Raw genomic sequence first — 25,124 nt, forward strand, 5'->3', positions numbered from 1 at the left:
CGTCAGCGTGGTGTGCTGTCAAGTGGGTCTCCTGGACGGACCCAGAGTGTGGGAGGACCCAGACCTTCTTTATTATGAAATTAGCCTCACTGAAGCTTAAAAAAAAAGACTGACCCAAAATATCACATCTTAGGCAAATGAGTTGAAAATCCCTGATGGCAACACCCTGTTTTTTCCACTCATTTCTAAAGTCAGAGGACACCTGGCAGAGAAGCTGGTGTTTGGGCGAAGAAGTGCAATTCCTGGTGCACACAGCTTCCTGAATGGGAAGTGACCACATGGAAACACGCGTGCTCGGTTTCTAGGTGAAAGCGGGCATCCTGGTCTCAGGGAAGGGCGGCTCTCCACTGCCCCTGCTTTCCAAGACAAAGCTTGCCTTAAACTCATGCGGGCCACGTGCGCGCCCGGAGTACAGGTGGCAGGCACCCGCACCTCTGCTCCTGTCACTCGGAAGGGATGAAGTAGTTGTTACTGAGAAGAGAAGAAGTCCGACCCGCACTCCAGGGCAAGGAGCCTCTGACTCGAGAGGCCCAGCCCAGCGGTTAATAGGAAGCGCCTGATGGTAAGACGTGGCCGACTGGGAATGTGGGGATCCTTTGTCTTAATTAAAAAATACAGAGGGAGACGTGGAATTTGGCCAAGACTCATAAATCTGCTAACGGAACCAAGACTGTCAGATGAGTTTAAATAGGCCCACCTGGGCCTCTGGGAACTCGACAGTCCCGCTAGGAGGTGGCACCCCTCTGCTATCACTGCGGCACTCCAGTTGTGCTCATTAACCAGCAGCCCTCCCACCTGCAGGTGACAGCGCGTCCCTGCGGAGCAGGGAACTCAGAGATGATGAATTTACTCCCGCTTGTGAAAACAGAACTCTCCTCAGGGCAACGAAAGCGCCTGAGGCTTTAAGGAAATCGGTGCTTATCTGATAACCTACCTTCATTAGCAAAGCCCGGTCCTGGGCGTCTGGACAGCTCCTCACGGCCTGGGAGAACCGCTCCAAGGTCACTGCAGGGGAAGAAAAGGCAGGCATGACGCTCCCGCAGACTCAATCGCGCTGGCCTGGAGGAGCAGCGCAGGGCCATGATGGATGTAAGGGGTGACACGGTTGAGCTCCTGCCCGCCCCAGCGCCGGTCAGGGCCCGCACGCAGTGACTTCTCCGCCTAGCCGGGGTGATCCCATCAGAGCCGAAGGCCGTGACCACCAGCCAAGCTCCACATGGCACTGCCGGAGCTCCTAGGTTGAGCCACAGCTGGGCCATTCCGTCCCCGGAGACGGAGGCCCATCTCCAGGCCTCCAGCTGGAGGGCCCGGCCTGCCTTTGTAAATTTGGCAGTGCTAAACTTTCGGTCTTCCAGCCCATTTTTCACAATATGGCCCCAAATATGGACTCAAGCAAATCCCGCAAACGCCCCCACATGTATCAGCCATCTCTCCCCAACCAGCCTTCCAGGCAGAACAAAGAGGGAGGCCCAGGAAGGCTCACAGACGTTTCAATGATCCATTGAAATGGACCCGGAAAGCCCTAGGAATGTGAATCTAAACCATCTCCACAACCACCCTCCCTTCTCCCCATCTGTGACCCGCTTTCACCAAAGACCAACTGGTGACGTGAGCGCCAGTTTTTAAGTTGGGTCTAAATAAGCACCAAACACCAGACTGCCGTCCTTGCGGGTGGTTTCCACCGAGAGTCCACTCTTGAAGAGGCTCCCAGGACGCTCTGACCCCCACAGATTTCGATGTATTTCTTTGGACAGGGACAAGCTTCTTGCTCAACTGACCTGTCTGGCTTAGCCTCCGGTTGCAGCCCGAAAGCCGCGTTCACCCGCAGGCCCTGCCTGGACAGCCCCAACTCTTGCTTCCGAGGAGAGCTCCTCTCTCTTCCTGCCACTGTCTTCCCTGTGCCACGCCTCGCTGTCCTTTCTGGATCAGTCTTTGATTTTAGAGGTAGGTGCTGGCCTGGGCTCAGGAGCGGGCTCAGAGGACATGCCTGCGCCACAGCTGACTCCATTCCACCCCCGGCAGGTCCACCATGCCCAAAGCTAAGACCCCACCGGTGGAACTGGACCCAAGGGCCTTTGTGGAAACCCAGGGCCACCTCGGACTGTTTCCTCATGGCTGGCCGAGCTTCAGGAGATGTGCAAACTGGGTCCCTTCCACACAGGTGACACCAGCTGCCCGGGAGCCGGGGCAGAACACATTTCTCAGTTCCCCTCACCTGGAGGTAGGTATGACGTGCACTCCCAGGCCAATGGCGGGCTTCCCTCACACCTCATGCCACTCTGGTGTCCGGTAAGTCCCCAAAGGGGTAAGGACAGCCATGGACACTCTTGGGCAGCCCCTCTCAGCCGATGGCGGTGTATAGAAGCATCACTGTTGGTAAGTTGACATGCCACGTCCCCTCCTTCCCTCCCAACTTTTAAAGAGGAAACATTCCTCAGAATGAAAGCATCTGTGGTTCCCTCCACCCAAAAGGCCGGTGCCCAGTGAGAATAAGAAGGCCACAGGCGAGCGCCAACAGCTCGGGTCTGGCGGGGCCGTTTTCCCGAAGAGACTCCAGGTCGACGTGCGCTCTTGACACCCATAGCCCTGGTGACCCTGCGCTGCTCAGGCCAGCACTGGGCTGCGAGCCTTCCCCTGGTCAGCAGGCTACATCCTCCTTGGTGGAGCCTCTCACCTTTGTGGGCTGAGAAGGTGAGGCTGCAGAGAGGAGAGACCGTCACAGAACGAGTGGCTTTGAGAGGGTGGGCGGGGGGAGCAGCAGAGCAAATGTCCCAAGGCAAGTGGAGACAGGCCGCGTGGGAGAGAAAGTCATGACCTGAGACCCGCTGCCCTCTGACCTCGTGTGAGATGGGACCGGCCATCTCCCGCCTTAGCCTTGTCTGCAAGGAACGAAGGACATGCCCAACAGTCAGGGAAGTGATCATGACACGTTGCTGCAAATCAGGGGAGCAGATAAGACAGCCCGTGGGGACACCCCATCACTCTGCTCTCCTCTTGGACACTGCCCGGGAGATCGGAGTCACTGCTAAGTCAGCAAGTGCAACTCACCTGCTCAGATATCCAACCTCAGGATGTTCTTCAGGCCTCTCTTCCCATCCCTGTGCAAGGGCCCGGGTAACAGGGACTCTCCCCTCAGCCGGGAGAGCTTTAGAAAGCCTTGCCTCGGCCTTCCTCCAGCCGCAGCTCTGAGTGTCCACCTGAGCCTGCACCCCACTTCCCCAGGTACCCCAGCACTGTGCACTGCCCAGTCCAGATGGAGCTCTGTGGCTAGAGGACAGTCAAGCCAAGGGGTGGCCGGGTTGGCCAGGGAAGAGCTTGGGTGTCCAAACTGGAGTTGTCCCCTCGCGTGGGATGGGGCCGCAAGAAGGAGGGGCAGGGGAGCTGGGCGCGGCCCCCAGCTGCAGAGGTCACACCGCCTGCCGGAACCTGCGAGTTAGAAATTCAGGATGGCCCGCGGTTGAACGAAGCTGCTCTAGCTCAGGCAGTGCGGGGCCAGCTGCCTTCTCTGCATCCTCAGCTTGTCTTGTGCCCCTGTCCTGGGCCCCACACGGGAAGTCAGCTCCTGCTGGAGAAGGAAGACCTGGCGCCACCACCAGCAAGTTCCCCTCAGGGCCCAGCCCTGCTTCCCCGAGCGGTGGAGCCAGGCCCGCCCAGCCTCTATCCCGCCACAGAACTGGGCTCAGAGGGACTGGGCACAGCTGACTGCAGAGGGAGCCGGCCCCCTCTCGGGCGCAGAGATGGAGGCTGAAGCTACCCTGACAGACAGGCCCCCCTGGAGGGGCACGGCAGGCACCCGGGCCAGGCAGCAGGGGCCTCCCGTGCCCTCTCCGAGGCCCCTCGTCAGTGAGTCCCGTCTCCACTGATTCTGGAGCACGAGGTGGGCAGCATGGCCATGGTCCCTCAGCCCCCTCCTCATGCCTCTGTGTGACAGCGGTGGCCTCAGTTCAGGTGGAGAACTGCGCCCCAGGCCTCTGAAGTCCCCCGCCCACCTCTTCTTCACAGCACAACAGGGAAATGGAGAGAGAGAGAGAGAGAGGTTTCACTTTGCAGAGAAAAACCTGCTTTGTTGTCAAATCGAAGGGTCAGCAGGGGCTTCTAGCTTCTTGGCCACGGGCAGTCTTGGTGGCCCAGCATCCTGCCCACTGATACTTGGTGAAGGGTGTGGAGGGGACCCTCGGGGACCTCTAGGTGTGGGCCAGGGCCATGGCTAGTGGCTCCGTCCCTCAGCCTGCTCCGCCACCAGCTCACGCCCTCGGTTCCAGAGAGCAGCCAAGCGTGGTGTGCATGGCCCTTCCCTCCTGACCGCTCGGCTGGGAGCCTGCGGGGGTTGGTCTGTGACCGTTGGGGCAGCCTCTCTGCCCTGCACCCTGGGGTCTCAGCATCTCCCGAGGGGCAACCTCCTCCAGCATGGTGACAGGGCTCTTACGTCTCTGAAGCCAACCCTCCTTTCACTCCCCACCGACACAGATCCTCGTCCTTTGGCCTGCTGCTCATTCCCACTTGCTGATATCTTGGTCCCTTTCTCCAATGCGGATGTCCCCTAGCGCCAGGACGATTTTCTCCAGGATGCCGGGGTGGGCGGGCCCTGCTCAGCTGGGCCTCTCCGGGCTTCCCACGGCCGCCCAGCAGAGGCCAGGCTCTGGGGTGCATTTGGCATGTCCACGCCCCCAGCTTGCAGTCTTGTTCCCTCAGTGGTTTGTCCTGGCCTCTTCTGCAGACACTTCCTTCCTGACAAAACAGGCCCACTGTGCTTCCCCGAGCCAGCTCTTCACATCGTCCCCTTCTCAGCTCCCTTCCCACAGTGCGCCAGCACACCCCAACTTTGTATTCACACGTCACAGCCCAGCGCCAAGGGGCTCCTGCGAGATGTCTGGAGCGCACCTCGCACAGGCCTGCTACACGCCCCCGAACCACCAGCCTGTGTTCATGCCTTATTCCTGCTGCTAGATTAGAAAGCGTCACCGCGTCCTGGTCCTTGGAGCCTAGAGCCTTGCCCCTGGGAGACAATGAAAACGTCGTAAGCAGATGCACTGACCAGTGTCCTTCCCTGAGTCCTCTGAAACCTGCAGGAGGGGGACAAGTGGACGGAGGCTGGACTCCTGCAGGCAGAGCAAGGCCAGCGTGGCCAGGTCCTGGGGTGGGAAGGGTAATGGGGTCTTGCTGGCATCTCAGTGTGGATAACCAATGCCTGTCCTAGTTGGGGGCAGTTCTATAAGAGGGAGGAGGGCCCAGGAGCGGCCAGGCCCTGCCTGCTGTGCTGGGTCCGCAGAAGCAGCTGCCCTCCCTCCACGCGGGGCCACAGCACACCCGACACCCGTCCATCTCCTTGTTTGTTCCTGAGAAGTGGTTGCTAAGGAGAGGCGTCTGGGGTCCTCGGCTCAGGCACAGAGTCACACAGGGAGCACAGTGGTCACCCATTCCCTCCCAGAGTCAGCCTGGGGCAGCTGTGGCCCTTATCAGGAAGAGACAGGGGCACAGCGCACCTGCACCCCGTGCTGGCTGGGACCCCTGGGGTCCCCCTGTGAAGGGATGTCACCACCTCAGCTGGATGGGAAGCTCACCCATTTGATGTGCCTCCTGCTCACCAAGGCCAGGGCTGCTCTGGCCTAGCCAAGGGTGAGGGTGCAGAGCCAGGGTGGACATCAGTGTGGCCAATACCGACAGCCCCAGTTCATCACCACCAGCCAGTGAGAGTCTTCCCCATGAGCCTGTCCGTCCCCCCTTGCAGAGCCCCCAACCCCTGCCTGGAAAGGCCACCACAGCTCCACGCTCGTGGTGGACACTGACAGGTAAAGCTTGTGGCCATGGCACGTGGCCCCAGGAGGTGTTGAGGCTCGCCCTTGAGCTGGGCGCGCCCTCCACCCCAGCCCTGCACCAGGCCACGCCATGTGGCAGGCAGGCCTACCCACAGGAGGCTCCGTGACTCCCTCCTGGCTCTTCCTGCTGCTGCGACGCCCTTCACACCTTGGTCATCTGGGCACATCATGCATGTCCTTCAGAGGGCCAGGTCTCCAATGCCGCTTGCTGTGCCTGGGACTTTTTGGGGGTCACATATACCCGGCACCTTGTCTGACTTCCGTCTCTTGCCTGTTCTCCAGGGCACCTGCCCCAAGCAGCTGTCGCCCGGTTCTGACCAATGCTTCCAGGAGCCGGGGCTGTTTCTTCCTGGATCTGTTAAGCTTAGCACTTAACATAGGCCCCAGCCCGTGGTAGGCCTTCAAGACACGACGCTGGAGCGGGTGGTAAACACGGGAGCCAAGGAATCGCCAGTGCTGCCACCGAAGGCCAGCTGAGCGGAAGCCGCGTCTGGGTGGAGCACCTCCGTGGTCTCAGTATTCAAATGGCAGTTGGAGATGCAGAAATGCAGTGAGCGCCGACTTCCCCGGGGTGTCCTGGCACCTCGGTCCCCAGTCTGAGCCGTCCCTCCGCGCCCTTCTTTAGGACCAGTGTGGTCTACATGCTTCTTGCAAGTGGAAAGAGCAGAAGAAATTGAGGCTAGCTGCTCATGGATGCCACTGGTCCTGTACAGCTGGACTTGAGGCGTTTCTGACGCTGAGGACAGAGCTGAGTGTCTCCTTGAATCAGCTTTATCAGAAACCCTCACCGGAAAACTTCAGCTGCATACCCATGGCCTGACGTAAGCGGACATGAAATCTAACTTGCTTTAATCTGAAGACTGAAGAATCATAAAATATAAACAAGGCAAGAGACTCTGATATTCATTCACTGCACCAGGAAACTGTTTTGCACACTGGGAAGCGGCCAGTGGGAACGTTCTGGAAAGCGGTTCTCTCTGCCCCGTTCTGTGTTGTAGATCACCTTATTCATTTGATCCATGCGCTTCAGTCCTCCAGTTCACCGTAAGAACCATTTAGGAGCCATCAGCAAACAGGCCCTCTGGCTGCACAGAAGAATTTTCATTTATAATTAGAGAATTGATGGGAATTTCTTGATTGTCCAGGTTGCCACTTGAGAATCTCCAAGTGATTTCCAGGAGGGGCAAGGAATCAAGCTAGCTTCACTAATTTCTATTTTCATTGGTTTTCAATAACATTTCCCCATGGAGTCTGCTGTGTCCACTTTGATATGCAGAGCAGGGCTTCTGAGCGTCTGTAGACGTAGACCTGCTGGTGAAAACCTCACCCTGTTATCTCGGCATCTTCCCCCGCATAACACTCGATGCCACTTGAAGCAGAGTGAAACCTGTTGGGTGATTAGATCTGAGGATGAGTGCTGCTTTATTTCCCCCTCTCTGGTTCTCACGTTTCTGGGGAAGAGCCATCATTTTCAAGTTAATAGAACATTATGTTTTCTCTGCAAATAAAATCTCATAAGTCATAAGCAGGGAGAGAAGTAAATTCATGAGTGAGAGGACACAGTGCTGTTTTCCCTCCTGGCGTTTGGGATCTATGATAAGTTAAAAATGATGTTTTTATCTCTGGTGATTTATCAAGCTCGAGATTTTCACAAAAGATAAACAGATGCACTAAAGAAAGAATACATCATCTTAATGCCTCGTTTTGACACTTTTGGTATCTAAAAAGCATGTGTCTTAAAGAGCTCCCCTCCAAAACCTTAATAGTTTCCATGATTTACACATTTAATTCTTGTTTTTTAGACACACTGAAGTGATAACGTGCCAGGAGGCGCCGTTTAAGAAAATGGTCAGATGCGAAACATACAGATTATTTATAGATGAAAAACTCAAGAGCTGAAAGAAAATCTGGTTGTCAACAGACAGTTGCTTTTTCTATGTGTTTTTTTCTGTAGTTCATTTTGGTTTTTGTGTGGGTGGCTCATGTGAACTCAAAGGTTATTTGCTAAATGTTTTTGAGATTAGAACATGTTGTCCCTTAAAGCCTAAATTTAAATTTATGTTTATTGCCAATACGTTTAACTTTACAATATGTGGTATGGGCTCAGTTTTAAAAATATAAAATCACACTTAGAATTGCTATGATAAGACAAAAGTCCCTCCGTTTCTGTTTTTATTCACAGTGTAGAAGGTCTTATTCTGAACACTAATGGTAATGGAAAATGCTCACAGTTACTGAGTGTGAACTCATTTCTGTTTTTGTATTATTTTTGTCCACCAATGCGGGTCCGAATCTAACTGGGTTTGGAAATGATGTAGGTGTCAGAAGATGTCAGTCCAATATGGACAAGGACCAAGTGATCATGTAAGCGATGATTTTTCAATCACACGGAAACGAAGGGTAAGAAAAGGATGCTTATAAAAAGCGTCTATGTGAGGGTTTGTTGTTTTGCTTTTTTTTTTTTTTTTTTTAGCAATTCTGAGCTGCCCGATTCAGACCCAGCGTGAACTGTGGGTGCTGCCTGTGGGCAGAGAGCAGCAGACTTTGGGATTGCAATCCACCTGTCCGTTGCACCTGTGGGATCTAGGGCAACGCGTTCAACCTTTCTGTGCCTCAGTTTCCTCCGTGGACTCTGTGGGGTTGCTATGGAGCTTAAACAAATTACAAGAGCCAAGTTCTTAACGTGGTTCTGGCGCGGGGCAAGCGTTTGCTGGATAGGGTCCGCTGTGATCATTGCAGCCCACCAGGATGCCAGGCCCAACAGGTAAGGGACTCTCCTCAGCCTCTGGGCCAGTCCAAACTCTGTTCTTAAGGGGCCTCCACAGAACAAATGGCCTCCAGGAGTCAGACTCTGCCTTTTCTTTTTCTTTCTTTCCTTCTTCTTCCCAGTGAAAGACTCCTTGGGTCATTTGTGACAAAACTGCCTCATAAGCTGTCACCTCCGTCAAAGGGGGAGAGTCACAGTGTCGAAGGCAGCCCTCTTCTGCAACAAGCTCCTGAGCCTGGTTAGGGTTCTGGGGGCTCCATCCTGGGGAGCACAGGGGCGGTCCTTCTTCAGGAAGCTGCTCGAGGGTGTCCTGAGGTCCAGCTAACCAGGCCCGGGTTCTCCTCCAGGATCAGGAGAAGTGAAGCTCTGAGGGAGACCCCAGCCTCACCACTGAGGCCCACACGCATGGTGTCAGAGGGGGTCTTGCCCGGCACCTTCTCACTCAGCCCTGTTCCCAGAGGAGGCGCCTGGAACGGTCTGCCACACCCGGCAGCCTGCTCTCAGGCTGAGGGCCGAGATTCAAGGCAATTCGGCACCATGGAGTGTCCACTGAGGTCCCCACGCTGCCACCATCCGTGCCCGCTGAGGTCCCCACGCTGCCACCGTCTGTGCCCGCTGAGGTCCCCACGCTGCCACTGTCACATGCCTGCTGAAGTCCCCACGCTGCCACTGTCACATGCCTGCTCAGGTCCCACTGCCACCGTCCCAGTTCAGATGTCTTCATTTTCATTTTTGAAGAGCCGTCCTTTCTGTCAGCACTAAGTACTCAGTGTGGTCTCCATGTGTCCAGCACCTGCCCTGCCCCCTCCACTGTCCCTTCCTCCTGGAAGCACTGCGGGGCCAGCCTACTCAGAGGCAGGTGCTGGCCCCAGCTGTCCCCTCCTGGCTCCCCAGGCTTCAGGTCTGACAGCTCCAGGCCTGGATTCCTGGGCTCCTACCCAGTGTGACATGTTCACCTGGCCACCGGGCCAGCAGTGGACCTCTGTGCAGTGGTGATCCCCAAGGCACAGAGGCACCTGTTGCTCACAGGAAGTACCCAGAGGTTGGGATTCAGCAGGACTGGGGTAGAGAAAACAGAGGTGGGACCTCCCTTCTCTTCCCAAAGCCCTGGGTCTGCCTGGACTTGGCAGTGAATTCTGTCTGCCCATTCTTGGCTCCCGAGACCTCCTGGCCAGTTCCCACTGGCTATCTATTTAGTGGGGGCTGGACAATGCAAGAGGTCAGTGGCAGGGACAGCGGTACCCATATGCTCTCCCTCCTCAGGCCACCAGTGTACAGCCACACTTGCTAGAGCAGATGGGGCCAGTGGGAAGGGAGGTCACACACTGCCCGGGCCGATGTGGTCCCTCCAGTCCCCACCTCCACCTCCAGCAGCAGCAGCTGGACATGGCGGAAAGTCACGATTCAAAGAGTGTGCTGACTCACAGATCCAGGCCAGGCTTGCCCTTCTGAGAGGACTCGGGGTCTTGGGGGGCTTGGTAGTTGAGCATAAGGGACAACCCCCAGGCCCACGGAGCGCTTCCCGCGGAAGTCCTATGTCTGATGTTTCTGAGTTCCCATGATGTAGGAGGCAGAGGCCGAAGCAAAAGCCAGGTGGGTGCAGCTTCCTTAGCGAACAGCCCCCAGCGACGGGGAGGGAAAGGCCCACCCTTGACAAACAGCGGAACAAGCACTGCCCTAAAACACAGGTGGGGGCTCCAGCAATGCCGGGATCGCGCTTTCCCAACAAAGATCTCCTTTCCAAACAGACGCCCTGGAGAGGAGTGCGGATGGGTCCTCAGTGGGCAGAGACCCCACCGTCTACTCCAGTTATGGTCCCAACCTGCTCTGACTGCGAACGCTCCATCCTGAGAGCTACTCACCGGCTCCAAGCAAGGAAAGCAGAGGCTGTTCTGCCCAGAGCTGGGGAAGGCTGGCTGCCATTGACAATAAAAGTGCTTAGTTTCTCCTCTTTTTTTTTTGCTTAAGAACCGGTGCACCTTAGGGGTCCGACGCCACCAGGCTTCAGAACCACTATTTCTAGGGCAAGATAAAAACGGGTTTCACAGAAAAATACCAATTCATCATTGTAACGGTTTCAACCCGCTGGAAACCACGAGGGACTGCTTCACATTTTCATTTCAAACACGGTTTTCCCCCATCCTCGGGTGACAAGCGGATGCGGATGCCAGGAGGCTCTCCCCCCATTTGTTCCTGATAAAAATGGCTCTATTCTGAGTGCATTGTCAGGCGGGTGACCCAAGGTCTGAGCTTTAACAGACTGATCCTCATCTTCTCTTCCCTGCGCTCTACCTTTCAAACGTCTTCGAAAGCAACATCTGGCTGGGTCACCCAAGACAGATGGGCTCCTCGACTTCCTCTCCCATCCCCTGGGGACCCCAGCCGGAGGGCAGCAGCTAGGTTCATTCTTAGCATTCAGACTCATTATGTATCTGTACTAACCTCCTTGTTATAGATGGATCTCTCTGTTCCAGAATATTCCTGGGCTATCTAAATGCTGTCATGGAACTAGTTCTTATTAATCTTCTCCCTTTCATTGATACACCCCAACCTTCTACATCTGACCTTGAACCTGGAACTAATTTCCCAAAAGCAATCACTTCTGCCTACCAGCGAAAGTTGCAGAATCAATTTGGATTTCTTTTCACATCCTTGAAGTTGCCTCCTGGTGTCAAGACCCTGTGCACTGAGACTAAGCTGCTTTATCTTCCTTTTTTTCCTTCCTCTTAAGGAACAAGGTCTATATGGTCGACTTTGATTTTGAGAAGTAAGATTTTTGTACTGATTAAAAGTGATCCAATTGCTTATTAAATGCTGACTGTGCGTCAGGTTCTACAGCAAGGAATTTGGAGGATCATTCAGTTTGGCACTTCCGACAGTCCCGGGATGTCAGGATTCGACACGTCAGGATGCAACCGGGACCCAGGGACACTGAGTTACTTGCTCACAGCTGGTAGAGACAAAGCATGGATCTGAGCCCAGCTGCCCACATCCTCAGTCTTACACCAAGCACAGAGATGCTCTGGACAAGCCGCCTGAGCAGCCTGAGGCTGACCGCTGTGTTTCTAGGATGAAGGCATCTGTGTCGGGATCACTGGACGCCTCCTCTCCTCAAACACAGCCGCATGTCTGAGAAGGTGGACGCTGCCAACCTGAAGTCCACAGGGCTCATCCTCGGTCTCCAGGATGGGCAGTGACTGTGGTCAGTGCACAGGAGCCCAGAGGAAGGAAGCCCGGCATTCAGGCCCCGGGACCTGGGGAGTGAAGCCAACGGAAGTCAGCACACACGGAGGAGAGGCTCAGACACGCCTCCTTCAGTAGGGCCACCTTGGGCACTGCTCCAAAGCCCAGCTAGATCTCAGTCTGATCAACGAATATGAAAAACAGCCCTCTAATAGAGGAGGGGGTTTATATTCACTTCTTAGGGGTGAGGCTGGCACTGGGGCCTGCGGGGATCCCAGGGGATACTCAGATCTCCAGCCAGGCCAAGGGCACAAGCTGCACAGATGGGATGCCTGGTGCAACCTTGCAATCCTAGCCAATTCTCGGGGGAGACAGGCCAGGTGCTGATGAGCTGGCAGTTGGGTTTTGACTTGGGTGACTACACTGACATTTCTGGTTTACGTATCGGACATTCTGAGTTCAAGCAAGATGAGTCAATCTCCCTGGGCCTGCCGTACTGTGGGCGTGCAGATAAGGCTTCTCGATCTGCAGGAGGAGCCCATCCCGCTCCTTCCTCTCGCCCCAGGGAGCAGAAGGTAGAGTTCAATCAGAATCAGAAAGGACAACGTGGTTGTTCCCTGGTGCACTCACTGCATGCAAAGGCCGGGCCTGGGTGGCCAGCCGGGGACCTCCTGCCTCACCAGGAACCTGCGCTCCTGGCACATTCTCATTCCCGAGGCGCACCCGAGGATCAGGGCCACCCCGGAGCTGGTCCTTAGAGGGAGGGACGAGCCCAGGTCAGAGCTCTGAGGGCAGGAGCCGGGCACTGGGTCACGTGGCACTCAAAACGGTGGCTTCCTGGCTGGGGAGGGGTGGAGGTGAGCAGGCTGGGGCTGGGGCTGATGCAGGCCCTCCTGGGTTCCACCGTCACTTCTGTCCTGACCCGCAGCAGGAGTCCCACCATGACAGTGTCCAGACACACCAGGAGCCAGGCCCCTGCCGCTGTGCAGCTGGACAACCCCAGCCCCACCCTCTGGGGCCAGCAGGCCCGGGGTGCTGCAGACCCCAGAGCACACGAGCTCAGCGGGCGCCTGGACTTTCCCTTTGAAGACCTCCCCGTGTAGCCAGGTCCTGATGGTGGGAGACACAGTTCTCGAGATGAAACGAGGATTTCACTGATCATCTGCGTGGATCTTACTCATCGTTTAATGCTTCATTTCATTTAGCTGTTTTGGTCTTTCTAGGCCAAAATGAAGGTTCAAGCTTCTCAATCTCCGAGCAATTGACACATCAGGCTGGAGGATTCTCTGCTGCGGGAGTCTTGCCTGTGTCCTGTAGGACAGGCGTCCACCCACCACCTGCCCATAACCCCACCCACACTCAGACAACCAAAACCATCTCCAAACCTTGCCAAATGCCCCCGGAGGGTAAAATGCCCCGGGGCTGAGAACCACTGACCTAAAAATTTGCTTCTTGCTACCTAGAGGACTAGGTTTAACATTTAGTTCAGGTACTTTTAATCCTTCAGGCAGCGGCCCTATTGAAATACCCTTGCTTTGTCTGGTAGGTGCCCTCCTATCCGTTTGTTTAAGAAGGACAGTTATTGCTGGGCAAAGGTCATTTTGGGGAGTGGCGTTTTGCCAGCTGGCTGCTGTCTGGGGCCATTTGCAATTGTCAGGTCCCAGGTGTGCTTAGCAATGGGCCTGTGGGTGTTCTAGGGTGCTCCTGGGGGCTGGAGCTGATTTACCACAAGCTTCAGGATTCTTGGTTTAGGGCTCTAAGTCCAACACGAGGCTCAGACTGCTGTACGGATAGTCCTTTCTCTGCAAAACCATGTTCCCAGAGGACCTGCAGAGCCCAGAGTTGCCCAGGGACAAACATTCATCACGACTGACCTCTGTGTGTGTGTGCCAGGGACAGGGAAGTGATGTGGTGCAGGCACCCCTCCTCCTTCTTGGTCACCACCTGCTAAACTGATAGAAGAAAATAATCACTGATGATATTCTGAGAGAACCGAACTTTGTAGCAAGATAGATGGCAAACATCCGATTTTCAATACAACAGTAAGGATGGGCAAAGCCTGTGGTGGGCGGGCCTCCGCGAGCCGCAGAAGGGGCTCATCAGATGAGCGACTGTCATCAAGGATGTGTGGTAAGCCCAGGTCTGTATTCAACGTGACTCCTCGCATGTCAAATATGGCGGCCAGCCATGGCCTATTTTTGGCTAAACACAGACATTTGAGAAACTTGAAAGAGAAGGCGATGCTCAGATGCTGGGGAAGGTCTAATAGGGTCGCTCATCACCGGGAGAATTCTAGAGAATTCTTAAATCTGATCCTCAGTGGGACCAGTCCGCCTCTCTCTGTCCTTCCTCCTTCCCTTCCTTCCACTGTACGTGGGGGCTTCCATGTGTTTGCAGGTCACCTCCCGGGTTCCCGTGACGCCCAGGCATTGCTCTTTGGCAGTGTCCACACCTGGCAGACCCGGGGAGCTGAGGAAAGCAGGGAAGCAGGATCCACGTACGCCGCGCCGCTCACTCAGCCGATGAGTCACTTCTGGGATCCTCACTGTCAGGTCGACTTTCAACCTCCCTGATGAAGGGAACCTGGTTCCTTTTTTCATTTTTCATTTGAAGGGAAGTGAGAAAACACAGCCGGAATAAAATGAGAAAGAAGAAAAACACCAAGAAGAGAAAGGTGCCGTCCGGAGGCCGGGAGCTGGAGCTGTCGTGGAGCGAAGGGCGGATTCTCACCTGAGCAGAGAAGAGTTCAGTTTGGCACTTCTGACTTTTCTTTGTTCCTTCTTGCCTCTCTTTGTTTCAAAAACCTAATGGCTTGATATTTAAACTTGTAGCAATTTTTTTTGTGCTCAAGGAAATGACACTCAAATAGAAAGTTCGACCTGACATACCTACTTCCCATTCGCTTCGGCTCAAGCTCCCAGAGGCCCTCTCCGCTGGAAAGCTCTCTGCTTCCCCGAGCTCTGCAGTTTCTTCAGGGCCTGGAGGTCTTGCTGGGTGAGAGGCTTCTTACAGCAGAAGGCTCTGTGTCGGTGGAAGGACAGCAGAAAGTCTCCGCCACGATAACTTAGCATGATCACCCAGGGCGTGGGCACAGCTTGGAGAACGAGGGCCTGTGTTCCACACCTGACTGGGCGTCTCAGGATCGTTGAGGGAGAGGACAATGTCTCCTCGCTCCCTGGATCCACGGATCTCTGCGTCAGTGTCACAATCACAGCTAAAAAGTCGTGTCAGACAGGTGACACTCAGGGAGTAGCCTGAGGATCAAAGGCAAGAGCCGGCTAACCATCCCTAGGAGTTCCAAGAGATCACGCCGTGGAGGATAATACCAGGAGACCCGGCAGACGGGCTCTCTTCACACATGCCACTGCCCCCTCCTCGCAGGGGAGCCAGAGACAGTGAATAAACACTGTGCAGACGGTGCAAATAGAAGCGAGGGCATTTCCCAGTTAAAAAAGAGAAACCCAATGGCTAGAAAAAGTATTACACTGTCCTGAACAAGACAACCCAGGGCAGACAGCTGGCTAGACAAGAGACTTCCATGGAAAACCTCGCAGAGGGCTCTTTGCACACCTGCTGGCCTGGTGGGCCTCAAGTGCCCCCAGAACAAGCAAAGGCAAGGTCAAGGTAGGGGCTCAGGTCTTTGAAGGCACGCTGGCGGCTGGAGAACGCTCTCTTACAGGTCACATTCCAGTGCTGACTCTGGGCAGGCTCAGGGTGACCTCATTCCTGCTGGCAAGGAGCCCCCTACTCACCTACAAACCCACGCTGCACAGGTAGGGCACACCGAGGTCTGGAACATGTTGACACAAGGGCAGCTTGGCCAGGCCAGACACCCAGCAAGGCGACTGGCAGCCTCCGTCCCCCGAACTATAATTTGTTGGCAGGAAATAATCAGATGCAGCCAATGGGGACTTCCCAGTGGTCCACGCACCCAGCTGGGCTGACCCAGGAGCAGCGTGGGGACCTCACACATCCCACTGTCAAGAGGCCAAAGTGAAGAGATCAGAAGGTGTATTCTGGCTCAGCCTCCAAACAAAGTGACAACGCTAACTTCAAGATATTTAAACTTGTAGTGTCGCTGCCCACAACTTTAACTCTCTCATCGCCTATGCAATGTACAAGATTTTAAAATATGCCAATTATGCAAATGATATCTTGAAACAATGGCAAATCAACCGTCCACCTTAAAAGGCCTTGAGGTGAGTTTTCAGGGGAGAGGACTTTTTAAATGATAAGGTTGCCTGTTATTTCAGGCAGTGAACCTGCTACTGAAAACCTGTGGGCAAACGAGGTGTATGCGAACTCACTCCTCATTAAAATGCAGCAGGCAACTGGTACTGTTTAAGATACTCATTGCATTTGTGCATTTAGTCTTCAGAAACCCTGGAGGTGGGTTTTATTGATATCTTCATTTTGCAAGTAAAAAAAAAAAAAAATGACAAAGAGAAGTTGAGTGATTCGCACGAGGTTGCAGAGCTGAGTTGGGCTTGGCTCCCGGTATTCTGAGCCCGTGTCATGACCACAGGCTACCCAGTTTCCCAGTGGAACTGTGAATGGATAGTTCCCTGGCAAAACCTGTCCCTCCCAAACACATTGTTTACAAAAACGCATTATCACACACGGTACCATTAAAAATTAATGATACGCCATTAATAATTAATGTATTCAACAGCCCATCCTTCAGGTGCCTAATGAAAGCATGTGCTTATTTCCCAATAAATCGACACGCAGCTGAGACACACTGCTGACACTTGAAGAAACACCTTTGTTGGGGTGGATGCTTATAACCATTCCCTCCTCTTCTGTAAAAACCTCAAATAGATTTGGGCAGCAATATAGCCAGTTAAAAATACTTCCTCATAGAGGATCTAAAAAAGTAAATAAATAACCCATAGCCAACATCATATTAATTGTAAAAGGTTAAGTGATTCCCCTAAGAAAAGAAAGACAATGGGGTCTTAGAGCATATTGGCAGAAAAGCAGCTTTACTAGGACAAATGCCCAGAAAAGCCACTGACCGAGAAGTTTTGTCCCCTTGAGATATAATTTGCTGGCAGGAAATAATGGGATGAAGTCAGCTGAGAATGGGGATGCCCATCATTATCACTTTTCTTAACATCGTACTAGAGGTTCTAGCCAGGGTAATAAGACAAGAAAAAAAAAATGAAAGGGACAAGTGCAACTATCTTCATCCAAAGACACACAATTGTTTAGAAAAATCCTAAGGAATATAAAATAGAGCTATTAGAACTTGAGTAAATTAAGCAAAGTCACAAGATGTAAGATGGACAATTAAAAATTGCATTTTTATATTCCAGCAGGGAACAATTGGAAACATGAAATAAAAAGCCCATTATAATAGGATAAAATATGAAAATACTTAGGAACATATTTTATAAAATGCAAGTAAAATCTACACCTGAGAACTGAAAATTATTGTAGAGGGAAATTTTAAAAGAGCTACTGTGTTCATAGGTCAGAAAACTCAGTAGTTCTACAAGTCACATTTTTTTACATTAATCACATATTGATCCAATGCAAATGCCAATTGAAAACCTAGTGGATTTTTTATTTTTGTAGGAAAAAGCTGCTTGTAAGCTGCTTGTAATTTTTGTTTAGAGATTTGTACAGAAATTGTACAGAGACCTTGAATAGTCAAAATAATTCTGTGGGAAAACACTAGAGGCAGGGATTTCTATCCTCATATCAGATAAAGTAGACTTCAAGCCAAAGGTAATCAGAAGGGACAAAAAAGGACATTTCATACTGTTTAAGGTAATTATACATTGACCAGACATAACAATTGTAAATATTTATGCCCCAAACAATAAAGCAACTACATAATCAAACAAACCCTTCTCGATTTCAAGAATCAAATAGACCACAACACAATAATACTGACTGACTTTAACACACCAGATAGATCTTCCAAACAAAACCTAAATAACAAAACCTCTTTTCACCTTATTGATTGTATCCTTTGCTGAGAAAAAGTTTTTTAATTTGAGTTCATCCCATTTATTGGTTCTTGCTTTGATTTCTTTTTGCTTTGGGAGTCTTGTTAAGGAAGTCTGGTCCTAAGCCAACATGATGAAGATTTGGGCCTATATTGTCTTCCAATTGGTGCAGGGTCTACAGAGTGGGAGAAAATCTTTTCCACACACACTTCATATACAGCACTTATCTCCAAAATTTATAAAGAACTTACAAAACTTTACACCAAAAATACAAAGAACCTAATCAATAAATGGGCCAAGGAACTGAAAAGACATTTTACAGAAGAAGACATATAGGCGATTAATAAATATATGAAAAAAGTGTTCAATAGCCCTAGTAATTAGAGAAATGCAAATTAAAACAACTCTAAGATTTCATCTTACTCCAATTAGAATGGCTATTATCAAAAACACAAACGATAATAGATGTTGGCATGGATGTGGGGAAAAAGGCACACTTTTACATTGCTGGTAGAGTTGCAAATTTGTGCAGCCACTCTGGAAAGCAGTATGGAGAATCCTTAGAAAACTTGGAATGGACCCACCTTTTGACCCAGTAATCCCACTCCTTGGTCTATACCCAAAGGACTTAAAATTAGCATACTACAGTAACACAGTCACAACAATGTTTATAGCAGCTCAATTCACAATAGCTAGATTGTGGAACCAACCTAGATACCCTTCAACAGATGAATAGATAATGAAACTGTGGTATGTATACACAATGGAATGTTATTCAGTCTAAAAGGAGACTAATATTATGGCATTTGCAGATAAATGGATGGAATTGGAGAATATGCTAAGTGAGATAAGCCAATCTCAAAAAACCAAAGGCCGAATGTTTTCCCTGATAAGTGGATGATGATATATAGTGGGGGAGGAGGGTTGTGGAGTGAGAGAAGAATGGAGGAAATTTAGATTACGTAGAGGGAAATGAGAGGGAGGAGGGGTATGAAAAATAATGAAATGAGACAGACATCATTACCCTATGTACATGTATGATTACACGAATGGTATGAATCTATATTGTGCACAACCATAGAAACAAAATGATGTATCCCATTTGTGTACAATGAATCAAAATGCAGTCTGTAAAAAATTTAAAAAGCCATAGAACTAAAAACTACAATTAATAATTTAGACTTAACAGACAAATATGGAATATTTCATGCATCAATGATTGAATACACTTTCTTCTCTGGAGCACGTGGATCCTTCTCTCAGAAACACCATATCTTAGGCCACAAAGCAACTCTTAGCAAATGCAAAAATATAGAGATAATACCTTGCATCCTATCAGATGATAAAGGAATGAAATTAGAAATCAATGATAAAAAATAGAAGCTACTCCAACACCTGGGGTCTAAATAATATGCTACTGAATTAAAAATGGATAGCAGAAGAAATTAGGGATGAAATAAAAAAAAATACTTAGAGGTAAATGAGAATAGCTAAACAACTCATCAAAATCTCTGAGACAGTATGAAGGTGTGCTAAGAGGAAAGTTCATTTCATTGAGCTTACATATTAAAAGAATAGAAAGTCAACAAATAAATAACCTAACATTACATCTCAAAGCTCTAGAGAAAGAAGAACAAACAACACCAAAAGCAGAAGACAGGAAATAATTAAAATCAGAGCTAAAATCAATGAAATTGAAATCAAACAATTCAAAAAATCGACAAAACAAAAAGTTGTTTTAAAAAAAAATGAAATTGATAAATCTTCATCCAAGCTAACAAAGAGAAAAAGAGAGAAAACACAAATTACTAAAATTTGCAATGAAAAAGGAAATATCACAATGGACACTACTGAAATACAGATGATAATCAGAAACTAGTTTGAGAATCTATACCCTAGTAAATTAGAAAATCTTGAAGATATTGACAAATTCCTAGAGACATATGACCTATCCAAATCGAATCAAGAAGACATAGACAATTTAGACAGATCAATTTCTTTCTTTTGTGTGTGTGTGTGTGTGTGTGTGTGTGTGTGAAGGTCCCAAACCAAATATAAAATGGCCTTTGAAACTTGAGTTGGGAATCTTCCTTTCTTTTTTTTAAAATTTTTTGACTTTGATTTATTTATTTTTTTCATTAACTTTTTTTGACAGTGCTAAATATTTTTTAAATTTTTTTCATACATGTATATAAGGTGATAATGTCTGTCTCAATCTACGGTCCTTCCCATCCCCACCCACCCCACCCCTCTGCTCACTTCCCTCTGTACCATCTGGAGTTTCTTCATTCTTCCCTAGCCATCCCTACTATGGATCAGCACCCACTTATCAGAGAAAACATTTGGCCTTTGGCTATTTGGGATTGGCTTATTTTACTTAGCATGATCTTCTCCAGTTCCATTCACATACCTGCAAATGCCATAATTTCATTCTTCTTTAAAGCTGAGTAATATTCCATTGGGTATACGTACCACATTTTCTTTATCCATTCATCTGTTGAAGGGCATCTAGATTGGTTCCACAGTTTTGCTACCGTGAATTGAGCTGCTACAAACATTGAAGTGGCTCTGTCACTGTAGTATGCTGATTTTAAGTCCTTTGGGTATATGCTGAGGAGTGGGATAACTGGGTCAAAAGGAGGTTCCATTCCACATTTTCTTAGGAAATCTCCATTCTGCTTTCCAAAGTGGTTGTACCAATCTGCAGTCCCATCAACAATGTATGAGCATACCTTTTTCCCCACATCCTCACCAACAATTTTTGTTGCTAGAACGCTTGATAATTGCCATTCTGACTGGAGTGAGATGAAATCTTAGAGCAGTTTTGATTTGCATTTCTCTAATTGCAAGAGATGATGAAATTTTTTCATATGTTTGTTGATCAATTGTATTTCTTCTGGTGGGAATTGTCTGTTCAGTTCCTTAGCCCATTTATTGATTAGATTATTTGGTTTTTTGGTGTCAAGTTTTTTGAGTTCTTTATATATCCTGAAAATCAGTGCTCTATCTGAGGTGCATGTGGTAAAGATTGTCTCCCGCTCTGCAGCCTCTCTCTTTATGTTACTGATTGTTTCCTTTGCTGAGAAGAAGCTTTTTAGTTTGAATTCATTCCATTTATTGATTCTTAATTTTCTTCTTGTGCTTTAGGAGTCTTATTAAGGAAGTCAGGTCCTTAGCCGACCTGATGAAGATTTGGGTCTACTTTTTCTTCTATTAGGTGCAGGGTCTCTGTTTTAGTGCCTAAGTCTTTGACCCACTTTGAGTTGAGTTTTGTGCAGGGTGAGAGATAAGAGGTTTAATTTCATTTTGTTACATATGAATTTCCAGTTTTCCAGCACCATTTGTTGAAGAGGATATCTTTTCTCCAATGTATATTTTTTGGTACCTTTGTCTAGTATAAGATAACCATATTTATGTGGGTTTGTCTCTACATCTTCTATTTTGTACCATTGGTCTACATGTCTATTTTGGTACCAATATTTTGGTACCATTTTTGTTACTATAGCTCTGTAGTATAATTTAAGGCCTGGTAGTGTGATACCTCCTGCTTCACTCTTCTTGCTAAGGATTGCTTTGACCACTTTGGGTAGACAGATCAATTTCAAGCAAAGAAATTGGAGACTCCATTAAAAGCCTACCAACAAAGAAAAGCCCAGGACCAGACCGATTCTCAGCCAAGTTCCATCAGAACATCAAAGAAGAGCTAACACCAATCCTTCTAAATTATCCCATGAAATAGATAAAGAGGGAACTCTTCCAAACTCATTCTACAGGGCTAGTATCACCCTGATACCAAAACCAGACAAAGACACATCAAGGAAAGAAAACTTCAGATCAATATCCCTCATGAATACAGATCCAAAAATTCTTAATAAAATACTGACAAATCACATACAAAAACATTAAAAAGATAGTGCACCATGATCAAGTGGGGTTCATCCCAAGGATGCAAAGTTGATTCAACGTATCAATAAGTGTAATTCATAACATCAATAGACTTAAAGACAAGAATCACATGATTATCTCAATAGATGCAGAAAAAAAGCATTTGACAAAATACAGCATCCATTCATGTTCAAAACACTAGAAAAACTAGGGCTAGCAGGAACATACCTCAACATTGTAAGAACTGTATATGCTAAACCCAAGGCCAATATGATTCTAAAAGGAGAAAAATTGAAAGCATTCCCTCTAAAATCTGGAACAAGACAGGGATGCCCTCTTTCACCACTTTTTTTTAACATAGTCCTTGAAACTCTAGCCAGAGCAGTAAGATGGAAGAAAAAAATTAAAGGGATAAGAATAGGAAAAGAAGAACTCAAACTATCACTATTTGCCGATGACACGATTCTATATTTACAGGAGTTAAAAAAGTTCACCAGAAAACTTATAGAACTCATAAATGAATTCAGCAAATAGCAGGATATAAAATTAACACCCATAAATCAATTGCATTCCTATACATTAGTGATGAACCCACTGCAAGAGAAATTAAGGAAACTATCCCATTCACGATAGCCTCAAAGAAAATAAAATACTTCGGAATCAAGCTAACAAAAGAGGTGAAAGATCTCTATATTGAAAACTACAGAACACTAAAGAAAGAAATTGAAGAAGTCCTTAGAAGACGGAAAGATCTCCCATGTTCTTGGATAGGCAGAATTAATATTGACAAAAGGGTCATACTACCAAAAATGTCATACGGATTCTCATACGGATTCAATGCAATTCCTATTAAAATCCCAATGAAATTCTTCATTGGAACTAGAAAAAGTGATCATGAAATTTATTGGAAAAATAAGAGGCCCAGAATAGTCAAAGCAATTCTCAGCAAGCAAAGCGAAGCTGGAGGCATCACAAAACCAGACCTTAAATTATACTACAGAGCTGGGGAGATAGCTCAGTTGGTAGAGTGCTTGGCTTACAAGCATAAGGCCCTGGGTTCAATCCCCAGCACTGAAAAAAAAAAAAAAATTATTATACTACAGAGCTATAGTAACAAAATGGCATGGTATTCACACCAAAACTGACTTGAAGACCAATGGTACAGAATAGAAGATACAGAGACAAACCCACATAAATACAGTTATCTTATACTAGACAAAAGTGCCCAAAACATACATTGGAGAAAAGATATCCTCTTCAACAAATGGTGCTGGGAAACTGGAAATCATATGCAACCAAATGAAATTAAACCTCTATCTCTCACCCTGCACAAAACTCAACTCAAAGTGGAAGAAGGATTTAGGCACTAGACCAGAGACCCAGCACCTACTAGAAGAAAAGAGAGGCCAAATCTCCATCGTGTCGGCTTAGGACCAGACTTCCTAAAGCACAAGAAATAAAAGTAGGAATCAATAAATGGAATGGATTCAAACTAAAAAGCTTCTACTGAGCAAAGGAAACAATCAACAATGTGAAGAGAGCCTACAGAGTGGGAGAAAATCTTTACCACACGCACTTCAGATAGAGCTCTAACTTGCAGAATCTATAAAGAACTCAAAAAACTTTACACTAAAAATACAAATAACCCAATCAATAAGTGGGCTAAGGAACTGAGCAGACACTTCACAGAAGAAGATGTACAAACAATCAATAGATATATGAAAAAGTGTTCAACATCTCTAGTAAGATGCCTAAAGTGTGAGAAGTAAAATCAATACTCAGTAAATGGAAAGGTAGCAAACCAAAGAGCTTTCTTCACAGCAAAGAAAACAACCAAGAATGCGAAGAGAGAGCCTGCAGAATGGGAGAAAATCCTTGTCACCTGTACCTCGGATAGGGCATTAATCCCCAGGATACATAAAAAACTCAACACCAGAACAACAAATAACCCAATCAATAAATGGGCTAAAGACCTAAACAGATACTTCACAGAAGAGGAAATACAATCAATCAACAAATATATGAAAAAATGTTCAACATCACTAGCAATTAGAGAAATGCACTACAAAACTCAACCTAGTCAGAACGGCAATTATCAAGAATACAAGCAACAATAAATGCTGGCGAGGATGTGGGGAAAAGGCACACTCATACATTGCTGGTGGGACTGTAAATTGGTGCAACCACTCTAGAAAGCACTATGGAGATTCCCTAGAAAAGGTGGAATGGAACCACCATTTCACTCAGCTAACCCACTCCTCAGTATATACTCAAAGGACTTAAAATCAGCATACTACAGTGACACAGCCACTTCAAGGTTTATAACAACTCAATTCACAATAGCTAAACTGTGGAACCAACCTAGGTGCCCTTCAACAGATGAATGAATAAAGAAAATGTGGTACATATACACAAGGGAATATTACTCAGTCATAAAAAAGAATGAAATTATGACATTTGTGGGCAAACGGACAGAACTGAAGATTATCATGCTAAATGAAATACACCACCAAGGACTGAATGTTCTTTCTGATCTGTGGGTGCTAGCACAACATAGTCAGAGTTCAGGGTTGGGGCAGTAGTGGAGGTTCACCAGATTGGACGTGGGAGAGCTGGGGGAAGGGAAAAGGAATGAGAATAGGAAAGACAGTAGAATGAATGGGACATAACATTCCTGTGTTCCTCTATGAACACACAATATAACTCCACATCATGTACAACCACAAGAATGGGAAGTTACACTCCATGTACGTATGATATGTCAAAATACACTCTATTGTTATGCATAACTAGAAAGAACCAAAAATGATATTTTTTTTAATTGAAGAATTCACATTTTCTTATTTTAAGACTTTTATAAAGCTACAGTAAACATAGAAAAGTACAGTACTAGGATAAGGATAGAAATAGAGGTGAGTGGAACACAGTCAAGAGTCCAGCGACAGAGGCACACGTGTGTGGTCGACTGATTTTCTACAAAGGTACGGAGATAATTGCAGGGGAAGTAGTCTCTTCAACAAATGGCACTAGAGCAACTGAAAAGCCACATGCAACAGCAACCGAATGAACCTCAACTTTCACTTCATACCACATACAACAAACACCGAGGGGGTCACAGGCCCGAAGGCGAGAGCTACATCTACAAACCTGCTAGAAGAAAACATGGGGGAAATCTTAGTGACCTCAGATTTTTGTGAGGTAAGACATAAAACGTTTAAATTTTATCAAAATTAAAAATCTTCCCTTCAAATACCCTTTTAAGAAAATGAAAAGGCAGGTAATGGATTAGGAAAAGCTCTTTGCAAGTCACATGTACAGTAAAAGTCTTCCAAATAGAATTCATAAAACCTCAGTATTAAGAAGACAAAATCCTAGTTAAACAAACGGGCAAGAAATGTGAGCAGACACTTCACCAAGGAAGAGAAAATGGAAAATAAACATGTGGAAAGGATTTAAGAAACGCAAATGGAAACACTGGCGATACTGCTTCACATCCACCAAGATGGCGACAAGGAG

The 25,124-nt window shown here is 48.2% G+C and overlaps 1 protein-coding gene across 1 annotated transcript in view; it reads right to left on the reverse strand.

Annotated features, from left to right (window-relative positions):
• The window catches only part of ACOXL (acyl-CoA oxidase like), a 331,162-nt gene that overhangs the window by 46,197 nt on the left and 259,841 nt on the right, over positions 1–25,124 (reverse strand). The window contains exons 14-16 of the mRNA XM_079109525.1: positions 14,890–14,980; positions 13,641–13,713; positions 935–1,005 (exon numbers count right to left, since the gene is read on the reverse strand). Of these exons, the coding sequence (XP_078965651.1) occupies positions 935–1,005; positions 13,641–13,713; positions 14,890–14,980 (235 nt within the window). The remainder of the gene's footprint in view (positions 1–934; positions 1,006–13,640; positions 13,714–14,889; positions 14,981–25,124) is intronic.

This window comes from Sciurus vulgaris (assembly GCF_902686455.1).
Source record: "Sciurus vulgaris genome assembly, chromosome: 14".
Lineage (NCBI taxonomy): Eukaryota > Metazoa > Chordata > Mammalia > Rodentia > Sciuridae > Sciurus > Sciurus vulgaris.